Below are 26256 nucleotides of genomic sequence, written 5' to 3'. Positions count from 1 at the left end.
CTCCCCTCCACTACTTCAGGTCTCCCGTACTCTGGCAGGAAATCCTCATGCGAGAGCATAGGCAAATGGAAATCCACCTTCTCCCCGATTTCTGATACAGCTCCCGGCCGCGCTCCTGACAGCCCCTCCTCACCCCCTCGCCACAATACCCACTATCCCTCTGGTGATGGTGCACGACGGGGGACAGGGGGTACAAGTCCATTGTCCGCTAGTGCCCTAAGTGATCATACCAGGGCAGACGTCAGCAAGACAGTAGCTGAAAGTAACTTATTCCTGAATAAAAAGCTGGTATCGGAAGTCGCCAAAAGAGAGGACAGGGTCCAAGTGGCAAGAGTTGATCGCACTAATGGCAAAGCTTCCCGTAGCCGGGAGAGGGATGGGGAAGGGAGGTTGGCTGGCAACTTATTCATGACACAGGGAACAGGAGTTCTGCTGAATGGTAAAGTTTCAAGCTCAGCCCCGCTCAACCAACACCACCATTTCTTAAGCAGTTTGGCAGCCAGCTCCCAGCTTGCTCTGCAAGGTAGCCTCAATTCAGTGGCCAGCAACTCGGTGCTACAGTCCCTCTTCAGTTCCATGCCTGTACATGTGACTGGGCCGGCAGGTCGACTGGCTAACTCGCACGGCATGGCCAGTTTCACAGCTCCTGGAGTGACTGGCGGTACTGTAGGAGGTGAGTGACACCTCAAATCTTTATGTATGTTTCTTTTTTTCTTCTTTATTATAGATGAATGTGTTTGTGTGTAGATGGCACTGGATATTATCAGTGATGAACCAAATTATATTAATCACAAATTAATGGTTTAAAGTGAATCAACTAGCTATTTCTCTTCTCCTCTTGCGATGGCATAATTGTAAAATTGTCACTTATGAGTCCAATGCTATAAACCAGAAAGAAACACAGACTGCAGATATACTAAAGTGTTTTTTTGTTTTTTTGGGGGTTGCTTTGGTCTCCCTCCTTGTCAGTCTGGTCCTATAATACTATAAGGGAGGTTAAATCCTCCCTACTGCTGTGCCTCATGTAGGGGCGTGTCTATTAACCCCTTAAGGACCAAACTTCTGGAATAAAAGGGAATCATGACATGTCACACATGTCATGTGTCCTTAAGGGGTTAAACAGCAAGCAGCCTTGGCTGCTCACTGACAGAAGAAACGAAGATGAGCGACGCTAATTCAATAAAGAGATACCTCTTCATTCTGCCCCCAGGCCCAACCCCACTTTTCCCACGGGGACCCCCCATCAAGTCACAAAATTAAGGAAAAATAAGTAAAGTTTTTATTTTTTTAATCTTTAAGCCCCCCCCCCCCCCCCCCGGCTTAAGATAAAAAAAAAACAACTTTATTTTTCCTTAATTTTACAAGGATTTAGTTTGTTGCCTCCCCCTCAATGTTGGGGGTTAGATAGGTTATTGGTGGTGGTGACCCTGCTCTTTTTCAGCTCCGACATGCTGCCAATGTATGGAGGTAGGGTATGATGACAGTAGGTCAACCCCCCACTTTATACTTGCAATATTACAATAGCTACCCAGTTGTTAATTGTCTTTATTTATTTATTTTATTCTAACAGTATGCAGCCACTGGCTGATTACTGTTTAATAGACCTGGCCTTACTCGTGGAACGGTTGGTATGGGCAGGAGGATCTAACCTCCTTCATTTACCAATATTAAGGGAGACCCAAACTGCTACAGATTTGTATTCCTCGCCTCCATTACTTCCTATGGCGAGCTGGAAGCCATCTTAGCTAACTAAGCATTGAACTTCTGACACTAAACATTGTGTGCCATTTGTGAAATATAGAAACTTCTTGTGAAATTTGACTGTACACAGTAATGGGTGAATACAAATGGGAAATAACTCAAATTCTATTATTATGGTCAGTTGAACAGATGGTATATAGCTTATTGAAATAGCCTGACGTACTACATGAAGCCCAATTTACGTTGTAATGGCAGAATAACTTTCAATCTGTTTACTTGATTATGTATTAATTTCATCATTTTTTTTTTTTTTTTTATTAAACAGGTATCTGAAATGTCTACCTCGCTCTGAATGACCTATGCAAAGACAGACCTGCTAACTTTTTGGCATTTTGGTTTTCTCTACCTTCCTCCAAAAGGTGCTCTACACAATTTTTGGGGAAGGAGAAAGATTGATTCACTCATTCTGTCTCTTGTAGCTACCACTGGTTAAACTTACAATCACTTCATCTGTCTACCCCAAGGACAAACACACAACATTATTCCACTGTGAATGAGATTGGGCAATGAAAAAAGGGGAGATTCTTTTTTGTTTTGCATTTATTTATCAAATTTCATTTTGTTTGGATATTGACACAAGTCTTTTTCTTCTTGATTTCTGGGCGATCGTATGTCTTTTTTTTTGTTTTCATAAATATATATGTATATGGAGGACATAGCTCAAAGGACGAACAGAAAAAAAGTGAAATGAAATGCTTTGAGATTAATATGGGTGATTGGGCAGGATTTGGGGACCTGTCACCCCTCGACAGATTTAACTGGTGCTACGCTTAGAAGATCGTGCCTCTGTAAACTGGTGCTGTTAAGTTGCGGTGCTCTTTGAACAGTACACACTGGGACTTTGGATCCATTGTGTAATATTATACGTGCTTAATTTATTAATGATTCCTGTCCCTATGTAACCAAAGTACATTTTGTTCTGTTCCTAGTACATTAACAGATTTTTTTGGTCTGCTGATAGAGTTGAACTATCCTCCTCGTTTTTGTTTGTCAATTTTTGGAAGATGTTATGGCAGCTAATTTTGTTTGTATGTTTGTGTGGGGCAAGAAGAACTGTTTCAATGCAGGTTATTAAGGCAGTGGTTAAACATAGTGGTATGAGTTTCCTAGCTACAATGATGTTACACTATGTAAATGATCCGGCCCAGCAAGGACTTTTTAAAGAATTTTCTTTTTCTTTTCAAATCTAACTTATTCCTTAATGTTTTCTTTTTTTTTTTTTTGTGTGATTTTTGCATAGACTGATTTCTTTAAACTTTAATGCATATCTCGACATTTGTAAATGTATGAAAATGTATATACTAAATTTCTGTATAGGTGCATATATTTATATGTATATAGACTTGCACATATATAAATATATTTTATGCTGTCCTGAAAATATAAGCTCCTCTGAGAAGCCACAATATGGGATTAAAACAAGCCTAATTTCCTGCAGGTTCCCTGGGTGGTTACAGCTCGCATTGAGTTTTTATACAAATTTTTCCTGTCTGGGAATTCCATAACTTTCATGATATTGCTTACTTTAACACTGAAAGTGCCAGGGGCTGTGGCAACAGAGCATTTTGCCAAGCTCTGCTTCCCATGCTTGCATTCATGTGGTCAAGGTGTCGGAATTATATGCAACATCACAGAAGACAAATTTCTAAATGTCATACCCATGCCCAGCACTTACAACCAACAGCAAATGTGTGTTTTGCTTTTTGTCACTTTCCTTCTCTTCCAAGATCATCTGCTGGTAACGCTAGAGAAGTTGATCATTTTGTATTGTGCTGCTGCTTCTTCTGACTGTGAAATGTAGAGATTGTGCTTGAAATTTTAAACCCGGTAACCTTTGTCGGCACCCAAATTAAACTGCCAATTTACCTTCTTTCAGCTTCCAGTGAAATGCATCAGAATTAATGCGTAATGACCCTCCAATCCCCAGATTATTCAATGGAACCCAATTATCATATCTGCAACATTCATACTTGAAGTGTTGCATTGACTAATTTGGGACTTGGAATGTTTTTGCACTGCTTCATGCATCCCCCACAATGTGCAGCTGTTATCACAAGATGGTGTTAAATCTCCCCATATTACCCATAATGTTCACAGTGAGGTGGGTCATTCTTTAACTACTCTCATTCCTTGTATATCCTTGACTTCTGATCAGAACAATCGCACTTTACAATGTGTGAGTAACTTTTAAGCTAACTACATTTTTTTTTTCATTCCAATAATGTAGTCTGTTCCAAGCTCCTTGGATTCGTACTATGTGTTTGCCTTAATAACCTGCACAGAGCAACAGTTGGATCTTTCCGATGGCTTTGAAAGAGTGGATTTAATAATAAAATAAAATAAATCTATCTATATATAAATATATGGGTGCTTGGCAGTCTGTGTAATAAAATTCATTTTGGTGTAAGTGTTTTCCTCTTATTTTTCAGTTTTGCATTAGTGGGAAATATTGCGTTAAACAGGCATTTTGTGTTAATTACCCATTCAAAATCCATAGTAATTATTTTCATATTGAGTTTATGCTTTGTTAAAAAAAATAAAAAAAAAAATAGACAAAAAGTGGCAACCACCTTCCCTTTAATGCCATGTTTTCCCTATTACTGTACTTTCACTTTTGTAAAACCCTGCTTTGGATTACATTTTCATATATGGTGCACAGAGCTCTCTAGATCTAGAACCATTTAAAAAAAAGAAACCTTTTTAAAATCAGATTGTCATACAGGATTAGTTTTTATCTTTTTTTGTAGAGAAGTCTGTATAGAAAACCCATTTTAAATACAAATCTGGCCTGTATTTGACTGAACTGTGTAATATAAAAAAATAAAGATGTTCTAAATTGGCAATACAATTCCTGATGCCTGATTTTGTTTAGATAGGTTCAACTTGTTTGATATGTTGATGAATTTATTTGGAAAGAATTGAAGTCTCTAAAACTGCTGAATCTGACTTCGTTGTTAATAAACTTTTATGAACTGTGCTGCGTCTAGTCTACTTTACTATTAACGTATTAAGTTATTATTTATACAATGCCAAAATATTCCGCAGCGCATTACAATTATGTAATACTTGCTTTCTACCTATAAAAGGGACCAGGTCACTTGAAAATTAAACTCCTAATTTTTTTTTTTTAAAATATAGATTAAATGCAGACAATATTAGCGCACACCTGACAATCTCGTGTATGTAGCATTTTGTGAACACTCCACTGCCCAAATACAGGGGGTGGGGGGAAAACAAACCAAGAAGCAAAACACCAGTATGTTCAAAGGTGTGATATTTTAAAACTAATCTACTTTTGCAAGGGACTAAAGTGGTAGCACAATCTACTTGTCCTGTCACAAAACTTCAATTAAGAAGAGTGAGGCCACAGCCAAACGATATTTGCTGAACTAACAATGTCTCAAAATAAATCTGAAAGGAGTAATGGGGACAAAAATGGCTAATGTGGAAAAACTTTGTTTCAGTGTTGCCATTTGGATTTCTTTTGCTAAGTTAGTTTGTCTTGCGCATTACCATGAGTGTTCTACCTTCTTATAGTCACCACAATTTTCATGGTGTGTGCTTGAGGTGTCATGTGACTGCAGTGTATGCTAGTTCTGTGATGTACTTGCGGAGAGTACAGACTACTTGGTGCAAGTGTGGGGGTGTGCACGCTGGCTGTATATTGTGATACACATGACCCATACACATACCATCGACACATGGTTGCACACAGCGCAAAGATTACCAGCAGCTGATGTACGTTCTCTGCCTTTTACACCGTGTTGGTTGCTGGGATGTCACGCTGAATACTGCAGGCCATTAGTTCTAAACATTGTGAGGAGGAGGCGGCTGCAATCGCTCTTCACACTTAACTGCAAACTGCAACACCAGTCACAGTGTCGTCCCGGTATTCCTGCAAGAGATACAGTTCGTCCCCCCTTCCTCAAGGCAATTGCAGCCAGGCTTAAAGGATTAAAAAAATATATATAATTTTTTTTTTTTTTTATATTTGTGCTCAGAATTTATCTAATACGTAATGGAATGTAGAAGAAGCAAAGTTGGTTGAGGTGTGCCGAAACCAATGTACGAGTAGGCCTGTAAAAGAGGATTCAAAGAAAAAACACACTTTATTGCAAGTTTATACAGCTTGTGTACTGAAAGCTTATAAGGAGTTTTATTCTTTATTTTCTTAGTGCATGGCATAACATTCAGGCTTGTGCTGCCACAACAGCATTGACAAGCTTATTGCAATATCACATGAATCATAAGGTCTGTGCTCAGGACTAGAGTATACAGGGGTAACAATAGAGGAGGTACTAGCATATAATAAACAAGCTAGCTCAATCTTTGGAGACACAGGCATTTTGTCTAGACACAATCTTATACATTTCAAATGTAAGCTAATCTAAAGGGCTACGCTTAAGACCTGAGAGAGTGTATGGGTGAGTGAAACATTACTAACGATCATGAGTGTTAACTATATGATAGCAGGTTTACATCTTTGAACATTGGGCTGAACAGGATAGGTGGACTAGTAACCTGTCTTGTTATAATGATGTGAGTAATCATGCATTAGGTAGAAACAGTAGCAAGCTGTAGTTAATGTTAAGTCTGCTTTATGACCACTGGGTACTGATCGCACCATGGGGGACTCTTAGATAACAGTTTAGATGTCTCTGCAAGAGAACTGGTGTACATTACATGTTGTCCCTTCATCCTATTCTGCGTGAGGGCCATCGGAGATTGGCAGGCTGCATGTTCAGTGGGAAAGCGGTGTTCTGCCTCTGGGGGAGGGGGGCTGTGTGTTAATCCAAGCTCCCTGCATGTGGCCTGTGGTAGGTGAGTTGCGCCGGAGCTTCCCCTCCTCCTGAGCCCAGGTCTCAAGTGAGTCCCTTGCCACTTGTCCCGAGACCCTCGGTTTCCGTTTGGCTGGGTCGCGATTCTGTGGGCGCTTTACATGTGGAGGAGATTTCTGCGTGCCAGTACGGCTTATTGGCTGAGCCGCCGGTTGTGCCCCCTGCTCAGTGCACATTTCGGTCTCACCGACCGGTGTGTCCGCTCTCTTGGTCTGCAACTCATGTGAGTTTTGGCTTTCGATGCAGTGCCAGAACGCTTGGTATATGCGCTCGAACCTGGCTTTGAAGTCTTCCCGCCAGGCCTGAACGTCTGCTTCTACTGTGGTTCGTAGAGGCTGTGGCTCGGCGGCCATCTTGTGTTCGCCATGCGGTCCCCGGGTATGGGAGATCCCATGGTTGCCGGGAGGTGTCCTTCCCCAGTGAGGACCGAGATAACCCCCACCGGTCCAGAGGGGGGCTGACTGGGCAGCTAGGTCGTCGGTTGTCGTTGAGCGTCCCGGGTCAGGAGACAGCCCGTGGGTCGTCAGTTTTGTTAGGCCTCGCAACCAGACTGTTGAAAAAATGGGTTAAAACGGCTGGCTGCACACATGTTTATGTTCCTGTTCTGCTCAGTGTTAGGCTGTTGCTTGGGCCAAGTTGTTTTTGGAACATTATAGGGTTGGAATAAATGATATTCAGCCCTGTTTTGCAGGAGCTGAGCTGAAACACGTCTGGCCATCTTGGCTGTCAGGCCCTGCCCCCTTATAAGGAGTTTTACTCTGATTGAGGTATATATGTAACTGAGCTCAGGATCACTTAGTGATGTAGACTGGGTTGTAAGAGCTTGAAGCTGCTGATGCAGCACTTTTGCGAAAAAGAGAGACCAGCAAAGGAAGCCATGATGTAGCTTACCTTAATGGAAGGTTTAGACGTGAAGTGTGTGGCTGACCTTGGAAATGTAAAAAAACGGAGTGACCGCATAGGAGGTATAAATAAGATGCTTGATTTGTAGGTTTAGAGGAAGAGGCAAAAATTACAATAGTTTAACTGCAAGAGTCAGGAATCAAACAAACTCTACTTGTGACATGGTACAATATACAAAGCCCTAGCGTGAGTGATAGAGTAGTCGTAAAACTGCGTGAAGCGTGTGTAACTGTACGAGGTGTAATTGTGTGCTCAGTCCAAGATTAGCTCATGGAATGGTGGTATCCTGGATGGTACGTAGTGGGTCGTAGGGGGTGCCTGAAAGAAGACTTTGAACTGTGTGAAAGAGCGTCAGCGGCTGTGTTGTGGACGCCAGGAATGTAAAGGCAGACTAAAAAGAGCTGAGAGGTTACTGCCAGCCAAGTCAGCCTGTAAATCAGCCACAAAAATGGTTAGTGAGGATGGCCGCCCGAATGTAGGCCAGGTGCCATAGTGAGGGGTGAATAGGTAGTAGATTAAAGGCGTTGGATAAGTCCGTCTTGCTCAACCAAGCCTTACTACTTACTGAAGTGATAGCTTGTATGGCATGGTCGATTTTCGTAGTGCAGTGAGAACTTCATAGCGGGAATGAGGGAGTTTGATGCTGGTAATGGATGTAGAGTGCGGTGCGGAAGAGGTCTATGATCAGTATTAAGGGTATAGTGAATGGCTACCTCGATGGGGTACGCCAAGATGAGAAGTATGAAGACCGGAAGGAGGCGATCGTGGTCCACCGTAAGAGGGTCAATGGGTGCAGATAATAGGTTAGGGCATATGAGTGTACCTGAGGGAATGGCGATAAGGCATGTGTGAACCCCTGTGAGAAACCTGGCACCAGAATCTACCAGATGCCTAGCTGGGTGTAAATGCAGATAGTATTCCAGAATCTCAATGTTAACCTAGTTGGGCGTATCTTAGGTGACAGACGGTCTGCGTATGTGGATTAGGTGTGGGTTCTGGAGCAGATGTGCAAAATCCTGCATGTTGTGAAATAGCAAACCTCCGTATCAAAGAATAGTGCACCCGAGCCTTCCCCAGAAATGAAATGGTCAGCCCAGCTAGTCCCTCTGGCCACCTCCCTGACTTGTGCGTGGGGTGAAGGAGTGGAAGTGGCTGACTCTATGCGAGAGGCAATGATAAACAGAGGAATGGAAAGCTTTGTTAAGTCGTGGTCTGGCCTTTTAGGACTACTGGAATGTAACCTTAGTACTGAAGGGTGTCTTCTGAATTTAAGTAGTGATGTTAGTTTTTTTTATTTTTTTTTATTCTTTATTTTTGTTGTGCGGGGGGTTACAGACATATCAACAAGCGCCACAACAGCGTATCTCAGGATTCACATAGATTAAACAGTGGCGTGACAATTCCCACATTTTTTTGTATAATTTGCATGCTTCACTAAACAGTTATTAACAGATTGAGATTTAGCTAAAATAACTAGCATAGAGAAAAAAAAGACACAGTAGTTATTGACACACTTATATGTATGGTTAGTCGATTGGCAACTGAGAGTGGTAGCTAGTGGCCCGCGATACAGGTCTAGTCCGCTGCTCCGTTTATAAGAAACATTTTAACAGCTAAGCCTATATGCTTGTGGAATGTGTTGGTGCCAATATTTAGACAGGTTAAAACACGTTAAGGGAGACATAGTAATTATCATGTGAGCTGTCCTGTCTTACATGCACATTTTTAAGGAGTTAATATACCAAGAGACATCAATATTTGTTTCTGTCATTTTGGGTCGTTAAGGCGAGATAACTGAAGCATGGTACACCAAGCTAAATGCAGTATCACAGTTGGTCTTAATTTGCCTAAATGGGAAATCTGCCTTGTATATACTATCGACAGGTCTAATCTACAATATCACAGGTTAGGTATAGTTTAAGGCTCATCGTGAGTGTGAATCTGCACTGGGTCAGCATTTATGGGATAAAGGCTAATTATAGCGATGTCTGGCGCAGGAGCCTTTATATAAAGCTAAGTTAGCATGAGAAGAAGGTGAGAGTAAATGATGGCAAAAAAGACATTTAAACGTCAACCGGTGGCAAAGAGAACTGGGCAATTAAGCCATTCAGCACTGGCAATGGAGGAGTGATCTGTCCTGGCAGTAAGCCTGGCATACCCATACAGTCAAGTAGTCCATCAGCCTATTCCCAGGCTGGGTTGCAAGCGTCCATGTGGGTACAGTTCATGCAGGGCTGCCAGTGGCCCACCAGGCGACTGATGTAGTATGGTTAGTGTTTGCTGGTGCATGCTGGATCGTCTGTTTTGTAAGTGTTGCTTCAATTGGTTGCTCTGGTACCTTGGGTCTGTAGGTAGGCATGTGTTTGCTTTTGCCAGTCTCATATGATAGGTGTTAGATCGGGTCAGCTTTTCCTTGCCTTTCTGTGGGTGCAGAGCGTCTCCCCTCTTCCCATGTGGGGAGCGGTTCAGGGCTCTTTGACCGGTTTGTGGCGGCAATCTCCGGCGGCAGCGTCTAACGGTTGTTTGCCCGTGGGGTTGCTGTGTCACCACCTTGCTCCCGCTGGATATCTGCCCTGGGGGGCTTGCGCGGTTGGTTGCTGCGATGTTGGGGGTCGTCTTGCCCGGTCGGGGCTTTTGCGACTCCCTCTCGTGTTGTCTCTGTGTCTCCCGCATTATCAGAGCCTCCCATTTCGCCCAGAAGAGCTCGAAGGCGGCATCCACCGCATCCGCGGGCGCCAGAGGTGAGTGAGTTTGATGCTGTTGGTTCTGCAGCGCCAGACCTCGAGCAGTGCTGTCAGCCATGTTAGTTGGACCTCGTGGCATCCGCCGATCGGGGCTGCGCCCCGGAGCGTCCTGAAGGTGAGCGCTCTGCATGGGCTGGTGGACCGGGATATCCCCCACCGGTTCGGGGGGGGGGGGGAGAATGGGGGTCCGTGCATGTGGAGGTAGCCGGTCTTGGCGGCGGGAGAGCGGCTGTCTGCCCCGCGCCCATCATGTGGGTAGGCCTCTGTTGCCTGTCGGGTGGCTGGTGCTTGTCTCGTCACTTGAGAGGTGTCATTACGATCCGCTTAGTGTCACCTCTTGTTTGGTGGCTTTTGTGTCACGATTGGTCGCCGTTTAGAGTGTGAAAATCCGATTTATTCGATGTGTGGTGCAGGAGCTCCAGAGGTTAGCATCCTCTCAGTTTCATGCTCAGGCCCCGCCCCCGCCCCCAAGTAGTGATGTTAGTTTAACGTCCCTTCCTTCGAGAATTACCTTCTCCATGGAAATTGGAACAGAGTGAGCCGGATGGAGTAGTGATAGTGGGTGATGGGGGATGGGGAGGGAAATGAGGGGTAAGCCAGACTGAATGACCGAGATCACCATGTGAGGGCATGCCGGGCTTAAAGAGACACCTGGTGTGGCTATAGCCGATTCCATTTATCAGCCTGTTAATCATTTGGAGGCTGGCCAGGATAGCGACCGGGGTCTCCTGATTGGAATCTGAGGAGAAAGCTGACAGCCCTTGTGTACTAGAGCCGGGCTTGGGAACGTTGATCTGAGCCATCGCGAGCCTGTGTAGTTCTGCCTTACTGGCAGTGGCTGTGGAGAGGATACCCCTGTGTCTGAGCTCTGCTGATATTTTGGGAATGTACCAGAATACCAGGTATTCCGTCCAACAGCAGACCTATTATTGGGATGGAAACTTGTGACATTTTGAAAAATAAATAATGATTTGGATAAGTAATGTGTCTTAGAGGTGTGGATGAGACCTTCAGAGAACTGGCCTGCTAGCTAGTGCCGAGGCGAAGAATTTACCTAGAACCAAGTGACAGGTGAGGCCCTGCTAGTGCCAAGTGGTGGAGAGAGGCTCTACCTATGATTTGGGCCGAAGCAATTTTGTGGCCACTAGAACGTGGTGGCAGGATGTCGGCCTCTCGGTGACTGTAAGAGATTCAAAACATGTGGCCGTGACTTGGGAGGCCCTAACTGTAGCCCTAAAGAAGGGCGAGCGAGATGGCTAACTATGATTTGGTCGTGGGGCTGAAACCTCCGTGTATGAGGTGGGGTGTAGACCTCACGGGACCGTAGTATTACTTAGGATAGCTAAGGCCAGCGCCTAACCCTCAATGCCAGTTCTCCAGCCTGATGGGGCTTGTCTCTTAGAATGGTGTGATATAACGTATGTAGATACTTAAACCTTGAGTGTCCTCTTTATTTGATGCGCAGGAAGATTACCATATATTCTTGCTTCTGCAGGGAACGGGCCCGGTCCGGGAAACCTTAGGGAAAAAGATGCTAGTGGGCCTGAGGTGTGTCACTGGTATAATGAGAGTAAAAATGTTGAACGTATGGGTAGGTGTGTATCAGAGATACGGTAACGTAAGAACTCTGGTAAGGTGAGGGACCTGAACGTTGGTCCGTCAATTAGACACAAGCCCAGAAACATAATCGTAGTGAGTAAGATTAACAATACCTGATACTGCAAAGCAGGGAACCAGGTAGCCTGTATGTTGTCGATGGCGTAGGACTTGACGAGCTGTGGTAATGACACAGGTCTAAGTAATAATAAGTAGAAATGAATGACAAAACATGTACCGTTAAATATAGTAGTAATACGGTGAATTATGATTATGAGATTGTTGTTGACATTTGTGAGGAATCTTAGACCAGGTACGTCTCAAAGTTTAGAACCCACTTTGAGAGGTGGGGGGCTGTGTGAGGCCGTGGAGGCTGAATGAGGCCTCAAGGGGAAACGTAAAATGGTAAACCTTCTTACCTGTTACCGAAATGCGGGATACTGGGTACCTCTTATTGGAGCTTTGTTTGAAGAAAAGTATAAGTAGTAGCAAGGTGGTGTAGGTTTGTGTGATTGATGTATACTCGCCGTGAGGAATCTCAGATCTGGCCCGTTTGAAGTTTAGAACCCACTTTGGGAGGTGGGGGGGCTGTATGAGTCCTCAAGGGAGAACATAAAATGGTAAACCTTCTTACCTGTTACAGAAATGCGGGATACTGGGTACCTCTTCTTGGAGCTTTGTTGGAAGAAAAATATAAGTAGTAAAACCCAAAAAAACATATGCAGTCTAAGTGTAAGGAACCAGTATATAAGGACTTTTAAGGAACGGAGGTTTTAAATCGTGCTAATGGTCTGTAAAGAGTCTGGTGAAAAAGGACCGTAAGGCTTAACCTATGAGCGGAGAGACCTTAGTTGCGTAGAAGACTAATACATGAAAAATACATAGAAAGTACAATAGCCTAATTCCCGGCAGGGTATGGTAATGCCTGGCGGTGTATTTTTTTTAAATGTAACTGATAAGAGAAAAGTGGTCAAACTGTGCTTTAAGAAGATTTACCCTGTAAAAGATAGGAGTCCCATAATTATGTGACCATGGGTGGGAAAATTAGAAACATATTATTTAACCAGTGGTGACTTTAAGAGCCATGTAATAAATAAACATAAATCCAAATAGGATAAATAATGCGAGTGCTTAGTTAGGTGAAAGCAAAGTATGTACAATTACAGTAGATTTGAGAATTTAAACATTGTAGCCTCTTGCTTTCGGTAAACGAATGAACAGGAGAACTGCAATGAGAAAGAACTCCTGTGTTCGGTTAAATGGAGCATACAAACAAATTTTAAACGAAAGTCAATGTATATGTGTTCGGCTGAACGACCGAACGGATGGAAATAGTTGAACGTAAGTTTGTTTAGTGCGGTCGGTAGTTAGTTTATACGAAAATGTAAGCGACAGGAGTGTGTACTCTGTGGTCGGCTGTTAGCCGCACGAACGCAGAAGTACACGAACGGAGTAAGAGCACGAATGGGTAAGTAATGAATGGTGTCTATCCCCGTGTTTTTAGGCCCGAACGTGGGAAATAGCCGAATGCCATTTCCCACATTTATGCTTACGTGGACGTGCCGGTCTCATTACCGGAGGTCGGGTAGAAGCCGGTGGACGGGCATGGAAGACGGAGGCCGGAGCTGCTGGCAAAGGACTGCTTGCTGGAGACAGGACTTGGTGGGAATGACGAACCAGAAGTGCAGGTAACTATGGAGACAAACAGCTTGCACGACAAAGGTAAGTAGGGGGGTAGGGTTTATATAGGATCATAACTCCTCCCACAAATTCAGGTCAAATGGCCTTCCAACATATAATCTTCCTGGCCTGGAGCTGCATCATGTCCTGGGTGTCAGCCAGTAGAACTTCCACATCGCTGATAAATATTACTAGTGAACACAAAAGCAGCAGATCTCTGGTTGGCATTCTACACAAACTCTACTCTACTTCCCTAGGCCAGAATTTGTGATTGAACAAGACAATATCACTATAATGAAAATAACCATGAGCTGGTTAAAACGCACATAAATATAGTTAAAACCAAAAGAGACAGCAATATTCGTACAATATCAATTAAATATTATATGAAGTCAAAGAGTAAGTCCACAATGTATTTTTTTTGCAAAAGGGTAATCCCTTGCGCTTGTAAAAACAATCACAGGGTATTGTAAATCAAATGGCAAGTTTATATACTTACTAAAGTAAAATACAATGAATCTCTAGTGTATATAATAAAAGAGCAAGCCAGTACAGGAGAAAATGGTTGCTGAAATGTAGCAAGATGTCCTTCAAGTGTTTAGGAGTAAAAAAAAAAAAAAAAAAAAAAAAACGTGCTTAAGGAACGTGTTTACTTAAGGAACTAAGTGTAGAAATAAGTGAACCTCTGTTTTTAATCTTTCAAGATTCCTTTCTTTCAGGAAGTGTTCCGGAGGATTGGAGGAAGGCAGATGTGGTTCCTATATTCAAAAAGGGTTCAAAATCCTTGCCTGGAAATTATAGACCTGTGAGCTTAACTTCTGTGGCTGGTAAAATATTTGAAAGATTATTAAGGGATTATATTCAAGAATTCCTTGAGAAGAACATGGTTATCAGCAAAAATCAGCACGGTTTTATGAAGCACAGGTCGTGTCAAACTAACTTGATTGCATTCTACGAAGAAGTATAGATCAGGGTGTTGCAGTGGATGTGATCTATTTGGACTTTGCCAAGGCATTTGATACAGTTCCACACAGAAGATTAGTGTTCAAACTCAAGGAAATCGGTCTAGATGAAAATGCTTGTTCTTGGGTAGAACATTGGCTTAAAAATAGAGTACAAAGAGTTGTCGTTAATGGTAAATTTTCAAGCTGGACAGAGGTGGCAAGTGGTGTCCCTCATGGTTCTGTTCTGGCACCCCTTCTATTTAACATGTTTATAAATGATCTTGAAGAAAGCATTGAAAGTCATGTTTCAGTGTTTGCAGATGACACAAAACTTTGTAAAATAATACAATGTGAGCAAGATATTACTTTGCTGCAGAGGGATTTAGATAGACTGGAGGACTGGGCACTCAAATGGCAGATTAAATTTAATGTGGAAAAATGCAAAGTTATGCACTTCGGCGTAAAGAATACACAAACAACGTATACCCTTAATGGAAGCGAATTAGGGATAACAACACACGAAAAGGACTTGGGAATTGTTATAGACAACAAACTATGCAACAATGTGCAATGTCAATCAGCAGTGGCCAAGGCCAGTAGGGTATTGCAAGCATTAAGATGTGTGGTGATCTAATTAAAGATGATACTGAATAATTCAGAATAATGTCATAAAAATACCATATGTGAAAATATAAAATCCAATTTATTAGGACAATATCTAAAAGTGCAACATGCACAAAAGAATCAAGAGCCCCTAGAGGTAGCAGCTATACTTATACAATGCTTGAGTAAAGTGCCAAATGCTAAAGTGCAGGACATACAAAGTGTCAATGATATTTTCTTTAAGCAAAAGAATGCACAAATACTTTAACAGTAAAAAGCATGTAAAACTAGACTGCTATACCAAAATTGTAGGGTTCTTGCAGGTGCTCGGTGCTCTGTGCTCAACGCGTTTCGTCGGTAACGACTTCCTCAGGAGCTTGCTGAATTCCTGCCGGTCTTCTCTCTCTTTTAAATTCGCCGGTCTGGCCGCCAATTAGCGTTTGCGCATGCGCAGTCCGTGCCGTGCGCGCCGTCATACGTAATGACGTGCGGTTAGTCGGAGTGCGCATGCGTCATCCACGCTGGAACGCAAATAAACTTTATGTGTAATATACACAGCCACAAAACGAGCAAAACTCCACTTGGAGCGCTCGAGAATAATGCGGTCTGTATTCACAGACCTGCCTACATCCAATCTTTGTGTAATTACAATTTCAGCATCCTAAATAAAGATGCAAATCGGGCCTTAATAAAAATAGAGAAGACCGATTTTAATTGTGTTAATTTACTTGCAGAAAATGTGGTATGTAAAAAATCTATATATGGTATATAAAATATGTGAAAATCTACATGTATATATATACATAAAAAAGGAAAATTAGGACATGATAGCCCATTTGCATCACTACATTCATGATATAAATTACATATATATATCTAAGGCTAACATAGAAAAGCTATCTACAAGAGGTCATAAAAATGAACAATCAATCAGTGGATTCTAACGAAATATATGGAGAATATCAAATAGTTGGATATCAAATCCATGAATACAAAATATAGAGATTAAAAAGAGAATAAAGTTCAACTTAATTGGATAGGGAACAGATATAAAATAAACAAATAATATCAAGAAGCCATGGAAGGTTATAAAAAATGGCAACCTCTATATAGTGGGGATCATTTTATGAGATTCAACGAATGGAGGAGCTTTCTCTTGTTTTCTTCATTGCACAAACCGGACCAAAGGTAAATATAAAAAAATAAGAATAAGGATATATATATATGGAGAAATCTAGATAAAAAGGGGATATAAAAACAAGTTAATATATGCAGGTTAACGTATACAGGTTAATCCATAAAAAACAGTATGTCAAGATCCGTATTAAGACCCGAGGGAACCGATGATTTCATTCTATATATCCATTCGGTTTCCCTCATTGCCAACATTTTCTCTGTATTCCCCCCTCTCCAGTGTGGTTTAATTAAATCAATCCCAATGCAAATAAAATCCTTCCAGTTAAAAACATTGCAGGTGGTACAGTGTTTCGGAACGCTATGTTTCAAGTTTTTATTATTAATCCCATTAAAATGTTCAAGCAGTCTAACATGAAGTTTTCTGATAGTGCGACCTATATACTGGACGCCACATTTACATTGTAATAAATATACGACATTTTTACTCTGGCAATTAATAAAATGTTTTATTTTAAAAGCCTCCTTTGTGACTGTGCTCCTAAATTCCATAGTTTTGTTTGCTTGAAATTTACAAGTACTACATCTGCCACATTTAAAAAAAACATTCGGTTTCCTGGATAAAAAATGCTCCTTATCCTTGCCTTCCTTAGGTAGTATACTAGGTGCTAGAATGTTTTTCAAATTATTAGTTTTTTTGTATAGCACTTTCGGTCTTGATGGTAAGACCCTTTTTAGATACTGATCCTGTAGTAAAATGGGCCAATTCTTCCGTATAGATCTTTCAATCAGATTCGCCCTGCCATTATACTTAGTGAGGAAGGCAAAATCAAAGTTATTTCTATGGCTTTTATTATTCGTAATCTTATGTTTATCTTTATCTACTAGGAGATCTTTCCTCTGGAAACCTTCTATCTTTTGTTGGGTTTTAAATAAAAGATCATTGGGATAGTTCCTGTCTTGGAATTTTTTGTTTAAAATTTGTGCTTGTTGTTTAAAATCGTCCCTGTCTGTACAATTTCTAAAGATTCTCATGTGTTGCCCCCTTGGGATATAAGGAAGGAATAAGGAAGATTACAAGAAAGGCACTCAAAGGAAATGGAGGAAGAATAATAAATTTATGGGTCCCCAGGGTAGGAATATAAGAAATAATAGACCCCATCAGTATAATCAGGGGGCTGGAAAGAGATATGAAACATACACTACTTCTGAGGAAACCAAAATAGCTAAAAAACCCTATGGTATAAATAATACTCCTAGGAAATTTAGAACGGTTGCGGACCACGAAGATACGGATAGAGTTGTTAGAAGGAAAGAAATACAAGTTAACACTATCAATAGGAAAACAAAAGATAAGCCCAGCCAGCAGGAAGTTTTTTTAGAGAGCCGACCAAGAGGCCATTATTCAAAGAATCAGAATGTATGGACCCACAAGAACAGGTTTTCCCCCCTACAGATTACCCAGACACCACCAAAAAAGAGAAAATTATTGGGAGCCATTGGAGGACTAGGGGACATAGAGGAGGGAGAAATGTCCGACTAAACAAAACACCTAGTAGCGAGGGCATTTTAAATTTATCCTCAGTGATCTTAAGTCCAGAACAATTAAGTGTTTTAAACAAAGGCTTAAAATTCGCCCCACAGGCTGAACCAAATTTATTTGAATTGTTCATTGACACTCAAAAGTTTTTGAGAAAATTAACAATAAAAAGATTTTTTGAAAAGAGAAAAGACATTACACCAATGATAGGAACTGTTTCAGACATTCCCGACAAAGATGGAACATCTATTGATCCAAGACAAACTCCAGAGACCATCCATTCAGGTTTTAAAAATAAATCCAAATTCTTTCCCACTTGGGAGAAGGGGGACCATATCCCGGTTTTTTGTGAGATGATAATGAGTGATTTCGAAAAAATTTCCACGAATAAGAAAAAAGAGAATCTAACTAATAGAGAGAAACAAGCCCTTAAATTACTGAAACACAATAGGGAGATAGTAATTAGACAGGCTGATAAAGGGGGGAGTATTGTGGTCTTAAACAGAGACGACTACATGAAAGAGTCCCAAAGAATATTGGGTGACACTAACACCTATAAAATTTTAAAAAGTAACCCCACATGTGATTTTAAGGAAAAATTACATGTAATTCTAAATGAGGGTTATGATAAAGGCATTATAGATAAAGGAGAACTTGATTATTTGTTTATCTCGTCCCCCAAGACAGCAGTCTTCTATTACCTACCAAAGGTACATAAGAGCCTCACATCCCCACCAGGAAGACCCATCATTAGTGGGATTGGCTCAATGACTAGCAACATCTCACAGTACATAGATTTTTTTATCCAGAAATACGTGGCACAAGCAAGATCGTATGTCAAGGATTCTGCCCAGATCATTAGGGAGTTCGAAGATTTTGAGTGGTGTGATGAGTATATCTGGGTAACTGTGGATGTAGCATCCTTATATACCGTTATAGATCATGAGAAGGGTATAGATGCCGTCCATAGGATTTTAATGAAAGACCCAGAAATGAATACAGAGCAGATTTCTTTTATCCTGGCCCTCATAAGGTTCATTCTGTTTCACAACTTTTTCTGGTTTGAGGGGATTTTTTACCTTCAAACTTGTGGAACAGCAATGGGTACCAGGTTCGCACCGAGTTATGCTAATATTTTTGTGGCAGACTGGGAACTTCAGAACATTTGGCAGAATAACCCATTCGGTGCGAACCTGGTACATTGGAGAAGATATATTGACGATGTTTTAATAATTTGGAAGGGGGGAAGGAAGATTTTAAATGAGTTTTTATCTTTTATTAATCTTAATACCTATGGCCTTAAATTTACTGAGGAAATTCACGATACACACATAAACTTCTTAGATCTGACTCTATTTATAAAAGAAGGAAAAGTCAGAAGTAAGACCTATTTTAAACCCACAGATGGGAATGGATTCATTGAATTTTCTAGCTGCCATAATCGCAATTGGTTGACAAATATCCCAAGGGGGCAACACATGAGAATCTTTAGAAATTGTACAGACAGGGACGATTTTAAACAACAAGCACAAATTTTAAACAAAAAATTCCAAGACAGGAACTATCCCAATGATCTTTTATTTAAAACCCAACAAAAGATAGAAGGTTTCCAGAGGAAAGATCTCCTAGTAGATAAAGATAAACATAAGATTACGAATAATAAAAGCCATAGAAATAACTTTGATTTTGCCTTCCTCACTAAGTATAATGGCAGGGCGAATCTGATTGAAAGATCTATACGGAAGAATTGGCCCATTTTACTACAGGATCAGTATCTAAAAAGGGTCTTACCATCAAGACCGAAAGTGCTATACAAAAAAACTAATAATTTGAAAAACATTCTAGCACCTAGTATACTACCTAAGGAAGGCAAGGATAAGGAGCATTTTTTATCCATGAAACCGAATGGTTTTTTTAAATGTGGCAGATGTAGTACTTGTAAATTTCAAGCAAACAAAACTATGGAATTTAGGAGCACAGTCACAAAGGAGGCTTTTAAAATAAAACATTTTATTAATTGCCAGAGTAAAAATGTCGTATATTTATTACAATGTAAATGTGGCGTCCAGTATAAAGGTCGCACTATCAGAAAACTTCATGTTAGACTGCTTGAACATTTTAATGGGATTAATAATAAAAACTTGAAACATAGCGTTCCGAAACACTGTACCACCTGCAATGTTTTTAACTGGAAGGATTTTATTTGCATTGGGATTGATTTAATTAAACCACACTGGAGAGGGGGGAATACAGAGAAAATGTTGGCAATGAGGGAAACCGAATGGATATATAGAATGAAATCATCGGTTCCCTCGGGTCTTAATACGGATCTTGACATACTGGTTTTTATGGATTAACCTGTATACGTTAACCTGCATATATTAACTTGTTTTTATATCCCCTTTTTATCTAGATTTCTCCATATATATATATCCTTATTCTTATTTTTTTATATTTACCTTTGGTCCGGTTTGTGCAATGAAGAAAACAAGAGAAAGCTCCTCCATTCGTTGAATCTCATAAAATGATCCCCACTATATAGAGGTTGCCATTTTTTATAACCTTCCATGGCTTCTTGATATTATTTGTTTATTTTATATCTGTTCCCTATCCAATTAAGTTGAACTTTATTATCTTTTTAATCTCTATATTTTGTATTCATGGATTTGATATCCAACTATTTGATATTCTCCATATATTTCGTTAGAATCCACTGATTGATTGTTCATTTTTATGACCTCTTGTAGATAGCTTTTCTATGTTAGCCTTAGATATATATATGTAATTTATATCATGAATGTAGTGATGCAAATGGGCTATCATGTCCTAATTTTCCTTTTTTATGTATATATATACATGTAGATTTTCACATATTTTATATACCATATATAGATTTTTTACATACCACATTTTCTGCAAGTAAATTAACACAATTAAAATCGGTCTTCTCTATTTTTATTAAGGCCCGATTTGCATCTTTATTTAGGATGCTGAAATTGTAATTACACAAAGATTGGATGTAGGCAGGTCTGTGAATACAGACCGCATTATTCTCGAGCGCTCCAAGTGGAGTTTTGCTCGTTTTGTGGCTGTGTATATTACACATAAAGTTTATTTGCGTTCCAGCGTGGATGACGCATGCGCACTCCGACTAACCGCACGTCATTACGTATGACGGCGCGCACGGCACGGACTGCGCATGCGCAAACGCTAATTGGCGGCCAGACCGGCGAATTTAAAAGAGAGAGAAGACCGGCAGGAATTCAGCAAGCTCCTGAGGAAGTCGTTACCGACGAAACGCGTTGAGCACCGAGCACCTGCAAGAACCCTACAATTTTGGTATAGCAGTCTAGTTTTACATGCTTTTTACTGTTAAAGTATTTGTGCATTCTTTTGCTTAAAGAAAATATCATTGACACTTTGTATGTCCTGCACTTTAGCATTTGGCACTTTACTCAAGCATTGTATAAGTATAGCTGCTACCTCTAGGGGCTCTTGATTCTTTTGTGCATGTTGCACTTTTAGATATTGTCCTAATAAATTGGATTTTATATTTTCACATATGGTATTTTTATGACATTATTCTGAATTATTCAGTATCATCTTTAATTAGATCACCACACATCTTAATGCTTGTGGCGCCCTGTAGTCTGTACTAGAGTCCAGACTTTGTGTTTATTTTTGTATAGAGGTTGGAGTGACCTCAGAACAGTGGCTTGCCTACATTAAGTTTAAAATTTGTCATTTCCTTCACCACCCACCAATTTATCCAGTAGGGTATTGTCATGCATGAAAAAGGGCAATCATTCTCAGGACGAGAATATAATTTTGCATCTTTATAAATCACTGGTAAGACCACACATTGAATTTGCTGTGCAATTTTGGGCACCTGTTCTAAAGAAGGATATTATGGCACTAGAAAAAGTGCAGAGGTGGGCTACAAAATTAATAAAAGGAATGGAACATATCAGCTATGAAGAAAGGTTAACAAATTTAAACCTATTTAGTTTAGAAAAACGTCGCCTGAGAGGGGATATGATAACATTTTTACAAATATATTCGAGGCCAATACAAACCATTGTGTGGAAATCTATTCACAAACCGGACTTTACATAGGACACGAGGTCATGCGTTTAGACTAGAATAAAGAAGATTTCGTCTAAGGCAAAGGAAAGGTTTTTTTACTGTGATTTTGTGAACTTCATGGTTTCTGCATGTCCTTTTTTCAGAAACATATTCTCAAGAAATATTTTTTCTACTGTCTTTGACAATGCCGATGTAGTGTCATTTTTTGTTTATATATCCAGCTTTTCATATCTGAAATCAAGAGGAATTTAATACTTTTCGTCTAAGGCAAAGGAAAGGTTTTTTTTACTGTAAGAACAATCAGGATGTGGAATTCTCTGCCTGAAGAAGTGGTTTTATCAGAGTCCATACAGATGTTCAAACAGCTACTAGATGCATACTTGCAAAAACAGAATATTCAAGGATATAATCTTTCAATGTAGGGCAATAACTGCTTGATCCAAGGATAAATCTGACTGCCATTCTGGGGTCAAGAAGGAATTTTTTTCCTAGCTTGTTGCAAAATTGGAAGTGCTTCAAACTGGGTTTTTTTTGCCTTCTTTTGGATCAACAGCAAAACACATATGTGAGGAAGGCTGAACTTGATGGACGCAAGTCTCTTTTCAGCTATGTAACTATGCTCACTGTAATAAAGACAATTTTAATATTTAAAGATTAAAACCACTCACAAAAGGAATATGAAAAAAATACAAAATCGGCTCAATAGCCTACAATGCAACCTGCTGTAGATCAAGCATATCAAGCCGCGAATTTGACATTTTAAGGCAAAGTAGACACCTGCTCTACCCACGTTGCAGGTGCCTACTCTGCTAAAATTTACCCGGCCTGCAGAAGAAGTCGCTGGCGGAGGCGAGGGAGCTTAGTCTGTTCTTTCTGCTCCTGAGTGCGCTCTGTGTAGTGATGCAGAGTACTGGAATATGATGTCATTCTGGCACCTGGCATCACCAAACTGCGTGCGTGAAAGAGCAGTGAGGAGCAGGAAGGGAGACCCCAGGGAGAGGCCCCACACTGGCTCCCAAAGGTAGGGAGCAAAAAATAAAATGATTTGTGAGTGTGTGAAAGAATGTGTAAATGTGTGTGTTGGTCAGTGTTGCGATGGCCGTGGCTGGACAGTGGAGGACCTGGAGGTGCACAGAGGCAAACAACGCCACGTCCCATTCAGACGTGACATCAACGTGCTCCACCTTCACAGGGTTTCAAGGAGTAGCAGGAGGATCTACTTTGGCACACGGTGCGGATGGTGCATTTGGGGGTTTACCAGAGGCTGCATTCCGGATTCGCATACTGGCAGGGGCAATGTGAGTCGAGTCTGCTTCTTGGTTAATATTGTTGTTTTTTTTGTTTTGTTTTTTTAAACAGTGGCCGGGGTTTAGTAGAGGGTGGGTGTTGTTTTTTTTTATATATTTATTTTATACTGTACTTTTCAAAACAAACCTACGTTTCTATGAATCTAGCCTTTGAGTTTGACATGCTTGCTGCAGATGGATGAGAGATGTGGGAGTTGTAAATTGTCTTGTGCCTTGGCCGCCGGTAAGATCGGCATGCGTTCCACCTCGAGCCTCACTCGAAAGTGCTCCGTCGGGTATCCGGGATCGATCTCTGGTATGTGTCTGGAGTCGGCAGGCGGTAACCCAAAGTCTAATGCCTTACGCGTTTCGCAGGGACCCTGTCTAATGCCTTACGCCAGACTTTGTGACTGTCCAATTACAGATTTCCCAAGGCACCTCAATGAGAAGTCTTTGCAAGGCAGGTGCTCTGGGCAATTGCTGCCTCTTGGGTTTAGTTTTACTGTGCTAACCAAACCAGCACTCTAGTGAGCATAAGTGATTTTGGTGTGTGGAGTGTCATTCTAAGAATTGGTTTGGGGAAGAAGCCACGGGGAGGGAAAATATATATATGTGTATATATTTTTCTGGTCGGAATCATAAAAACCGTATGTAGATGGTTGTAAAGGTAGGCCTGTAAATAAGAGGGCCCACCAAGGTAAAAGAATAGAGAAAACCTAAAATTGGATAAAAATTATTGAATTAAAAGGGGAGAAGTTGGTGGGATTACTTGAGACAGAGTGAGTTTATATAGGCCAAACCATGAGGGCCTATGTTTGACGTCCAGAAATATAGGTGGTATATTTATTTATAAAATATTTTACCAGGATGGATACATTGAGATTTCTCTCATTTTCAAGTATGTCCTGGATATATTGTAATTTAATCTCCTTGCAGTCATGGCTATGGTTGCTACTAAAATATAAGGTCTCTGTCACATTTGTAGAGGTCAGTGGGGAATAAAAGAGAAGACAATCTGGAGTGTCGGGAAATCATAGGATCTAAAGCCCAACGACAACCTGTGAAAGCGAGTTGTGAGAGTATTTGAGGATGTAAACTCCATTCCAAAGGGTCTTGGCCATCACAACTGAGAAAGTCTGTTTTGACTTGTGTGCCCACTCAAAGATGAGAGATATTTTTAAGGAATGCTATACTCCCTCCTAGTTTCTTTCTATAGGCCATGTACATTTTGACCAATTTGCCTATGAGACAGAATTGGAAATGTAACAAGGTAAGGTAGGTCACTTTGAGAACCAGAAGGTTTGCCACAATTTGAAAAGCTCTTTGGGACTATTTCCCTGGACATCCAATTGAAGAAGATTAGCTCCACATGCTGAGGTCCTGGCATCTATGGTTAATATCACCCTTTCTACATCTGTTAAATGAAAAGCTATTTTAAGGTTTTTATATTTCATCCACCTATTCATCATCCTTCAAAGAATCCTGGATATTTAGATTTTTTTGTTCTGCTGATCTTGGTCTGTTTTCAAGTGATGGAGAAAGGCTATAAGATGAGGTCTCAAGTGCCACCGGACCCACTTCAGAAATCTTATTGTGGAGGGATATGTTCTCTGTAGGCTCATGAAAACCTCTGATGAACCTCATTTTGGACTTTCAGCTGTAATTTGTCTGTCCTGGAGAAGAGATATGATAAGCTGTCTTTTTTTGGAAGCACGACACACTACTGACTGGTGTACAATGTAAACACCTCATACAAAGGGGAGAGAAATGCAATTCCCCGTGTGATGTATTTAAATTGACACATTTTAATGGCAGATGCTCAGCCTTCTGTCAACTTGGACTTTGGCCATCATTCCAAAGCAGCCTACATGAGTAGTTCATCAAGATGCTAACTTTGTATACTCAAAATATACATATTAAACTATACTGTAAGTCATTGTGTGGCGTTCCATACCTTGTTTATGTTTATTTATTTGAATTAAAAGAACTTGTTTAGAGAACATAGTTACTTGTTGGTGATCCTTGTGAAATACTGACAAACATTTAATCGGCTGGAATATGACCAACTTGCCCACCTAGAATAAAATTAACAATTATGAGATGACTTACTCATATACAGTGAATCTCAATATGGTAACTGTTCATTAAATGGTTATGTTGGTATACAGTTTAGACACCTACCAAAATAGGAGGTGGAGTAAACACAATAGTGTTAGTGTTAGACAGTAACATTCACAGTCAGGCTGATAATAAAGATAATGGAGCTGCTAGTGATGTAACAACAGGGGAGGTGGGGCTGTCATTATTTTGTAGCTTGGCTATTGTGGACCACAAAAGATGATCTTCATTATCCTCTTCCTAATCTGACAGCATGCAGAGAGTCGAAGGCGGCAGAGATATAATGCTCCCTTTCATTATTACCTTTCTGGTAAAGAGACACACAAGGGGGTGTTAAAAGATACAAAAAGGGGATACAAGATATAATAGGCTCAAGTGGCAGTGGAGAGACACAGAAGGAGACGTTAAATGATACAAAAGGTGCATAATGGAGGGTAAGATACACAAAAGGGGAAGAGTGGGGTTAAGAGATACAAAAAGAAAAAGGGGGGTTCGTATACACACAATGGGGACAACAGACACAAAATGGGTAAGGGGAAATAAGAGACATGCAAGAGGGGATTGGGAGAGATACACAAGGAGGTGAGGAGTCTTGAGCAACACGCAAACAAATTACAAAATACAATTTTGCCATTAACATAGGTACACCTCTAAATAGAACATCATCCTTTTGAAATGAAGGACCAGAATCAGTTACCCCAATTAAACGTCACTCCTGCTGCTGAAACCGAAAGGCAGAGGACGTCAGAAAACACAAGCAAACCTTCTGAAAAGCCTGGCAATGATACATTAGAAGGGTTACTACAAGGTAAGCAATGTGAGCCATGATACAAAACGCTGCATTTAGGGCTAACAGTCATATCAGCATTCCTATGTGAAAATACGCAGAAAGAGCATTATTCACACACGGTGATCAAGCAAAAGTGCATAACCATTGGGGAATGGGCTGAATGCATGAAATTACAGTAAAACTCAAATTGTACATATTTTATTAGTATAAAAAAAAAACTCTTTGCATTTGGT

General features: G+C 40.7%; 1 protein-coding gene across 2 annotated transcripts in view; it reads left to right on the top strand.

The window, feature by feature from the left end:
- DOT1L (DOT1 like histone lysine methyltransferase) overlaps window positions 1-4737 on the top strand; it is a 158575-nt gene extending 153838 nt beyond the window's left edge. For both annotated transcript variants that reach the window (XM_063455874.1, XM_063455873.1), the window contains 2 exons: window positions 20-673; window positions 2027-4737. In XM_063455874.1, the coding sequence (XP_063311944.1) occupies window positions 20-673; window positions 2027-2034 (662 nt within the window). In that variant the 3' untranslated portion in view covers window positions 2035-4737. The remainder of the gene's footprint in view (window positions 1-19; window positions 674-2026) is intronic.
- The last annotated feature ends 21519 nt before the right edge of the window (window positions 4738-26256 follow it).

Source organism: Pelobates fuscus, chromosome 5 (genome assembly GCF_036172605.1).
Source record: "Pelobates fuscus isolate aPelFus1 chromosome 5, aPelFus1.pri, whole genome shotgun sequence".
Classification (NCBI taxonomy): Eukaryota; Metazoa; Chordata; class Amphibia; order Anura; family Pelobatidae; genus Pelobates; species Pelobates fuscus.
This window is presented reverse-complemented; position numbering and strand designations above follow the sequence as displayed.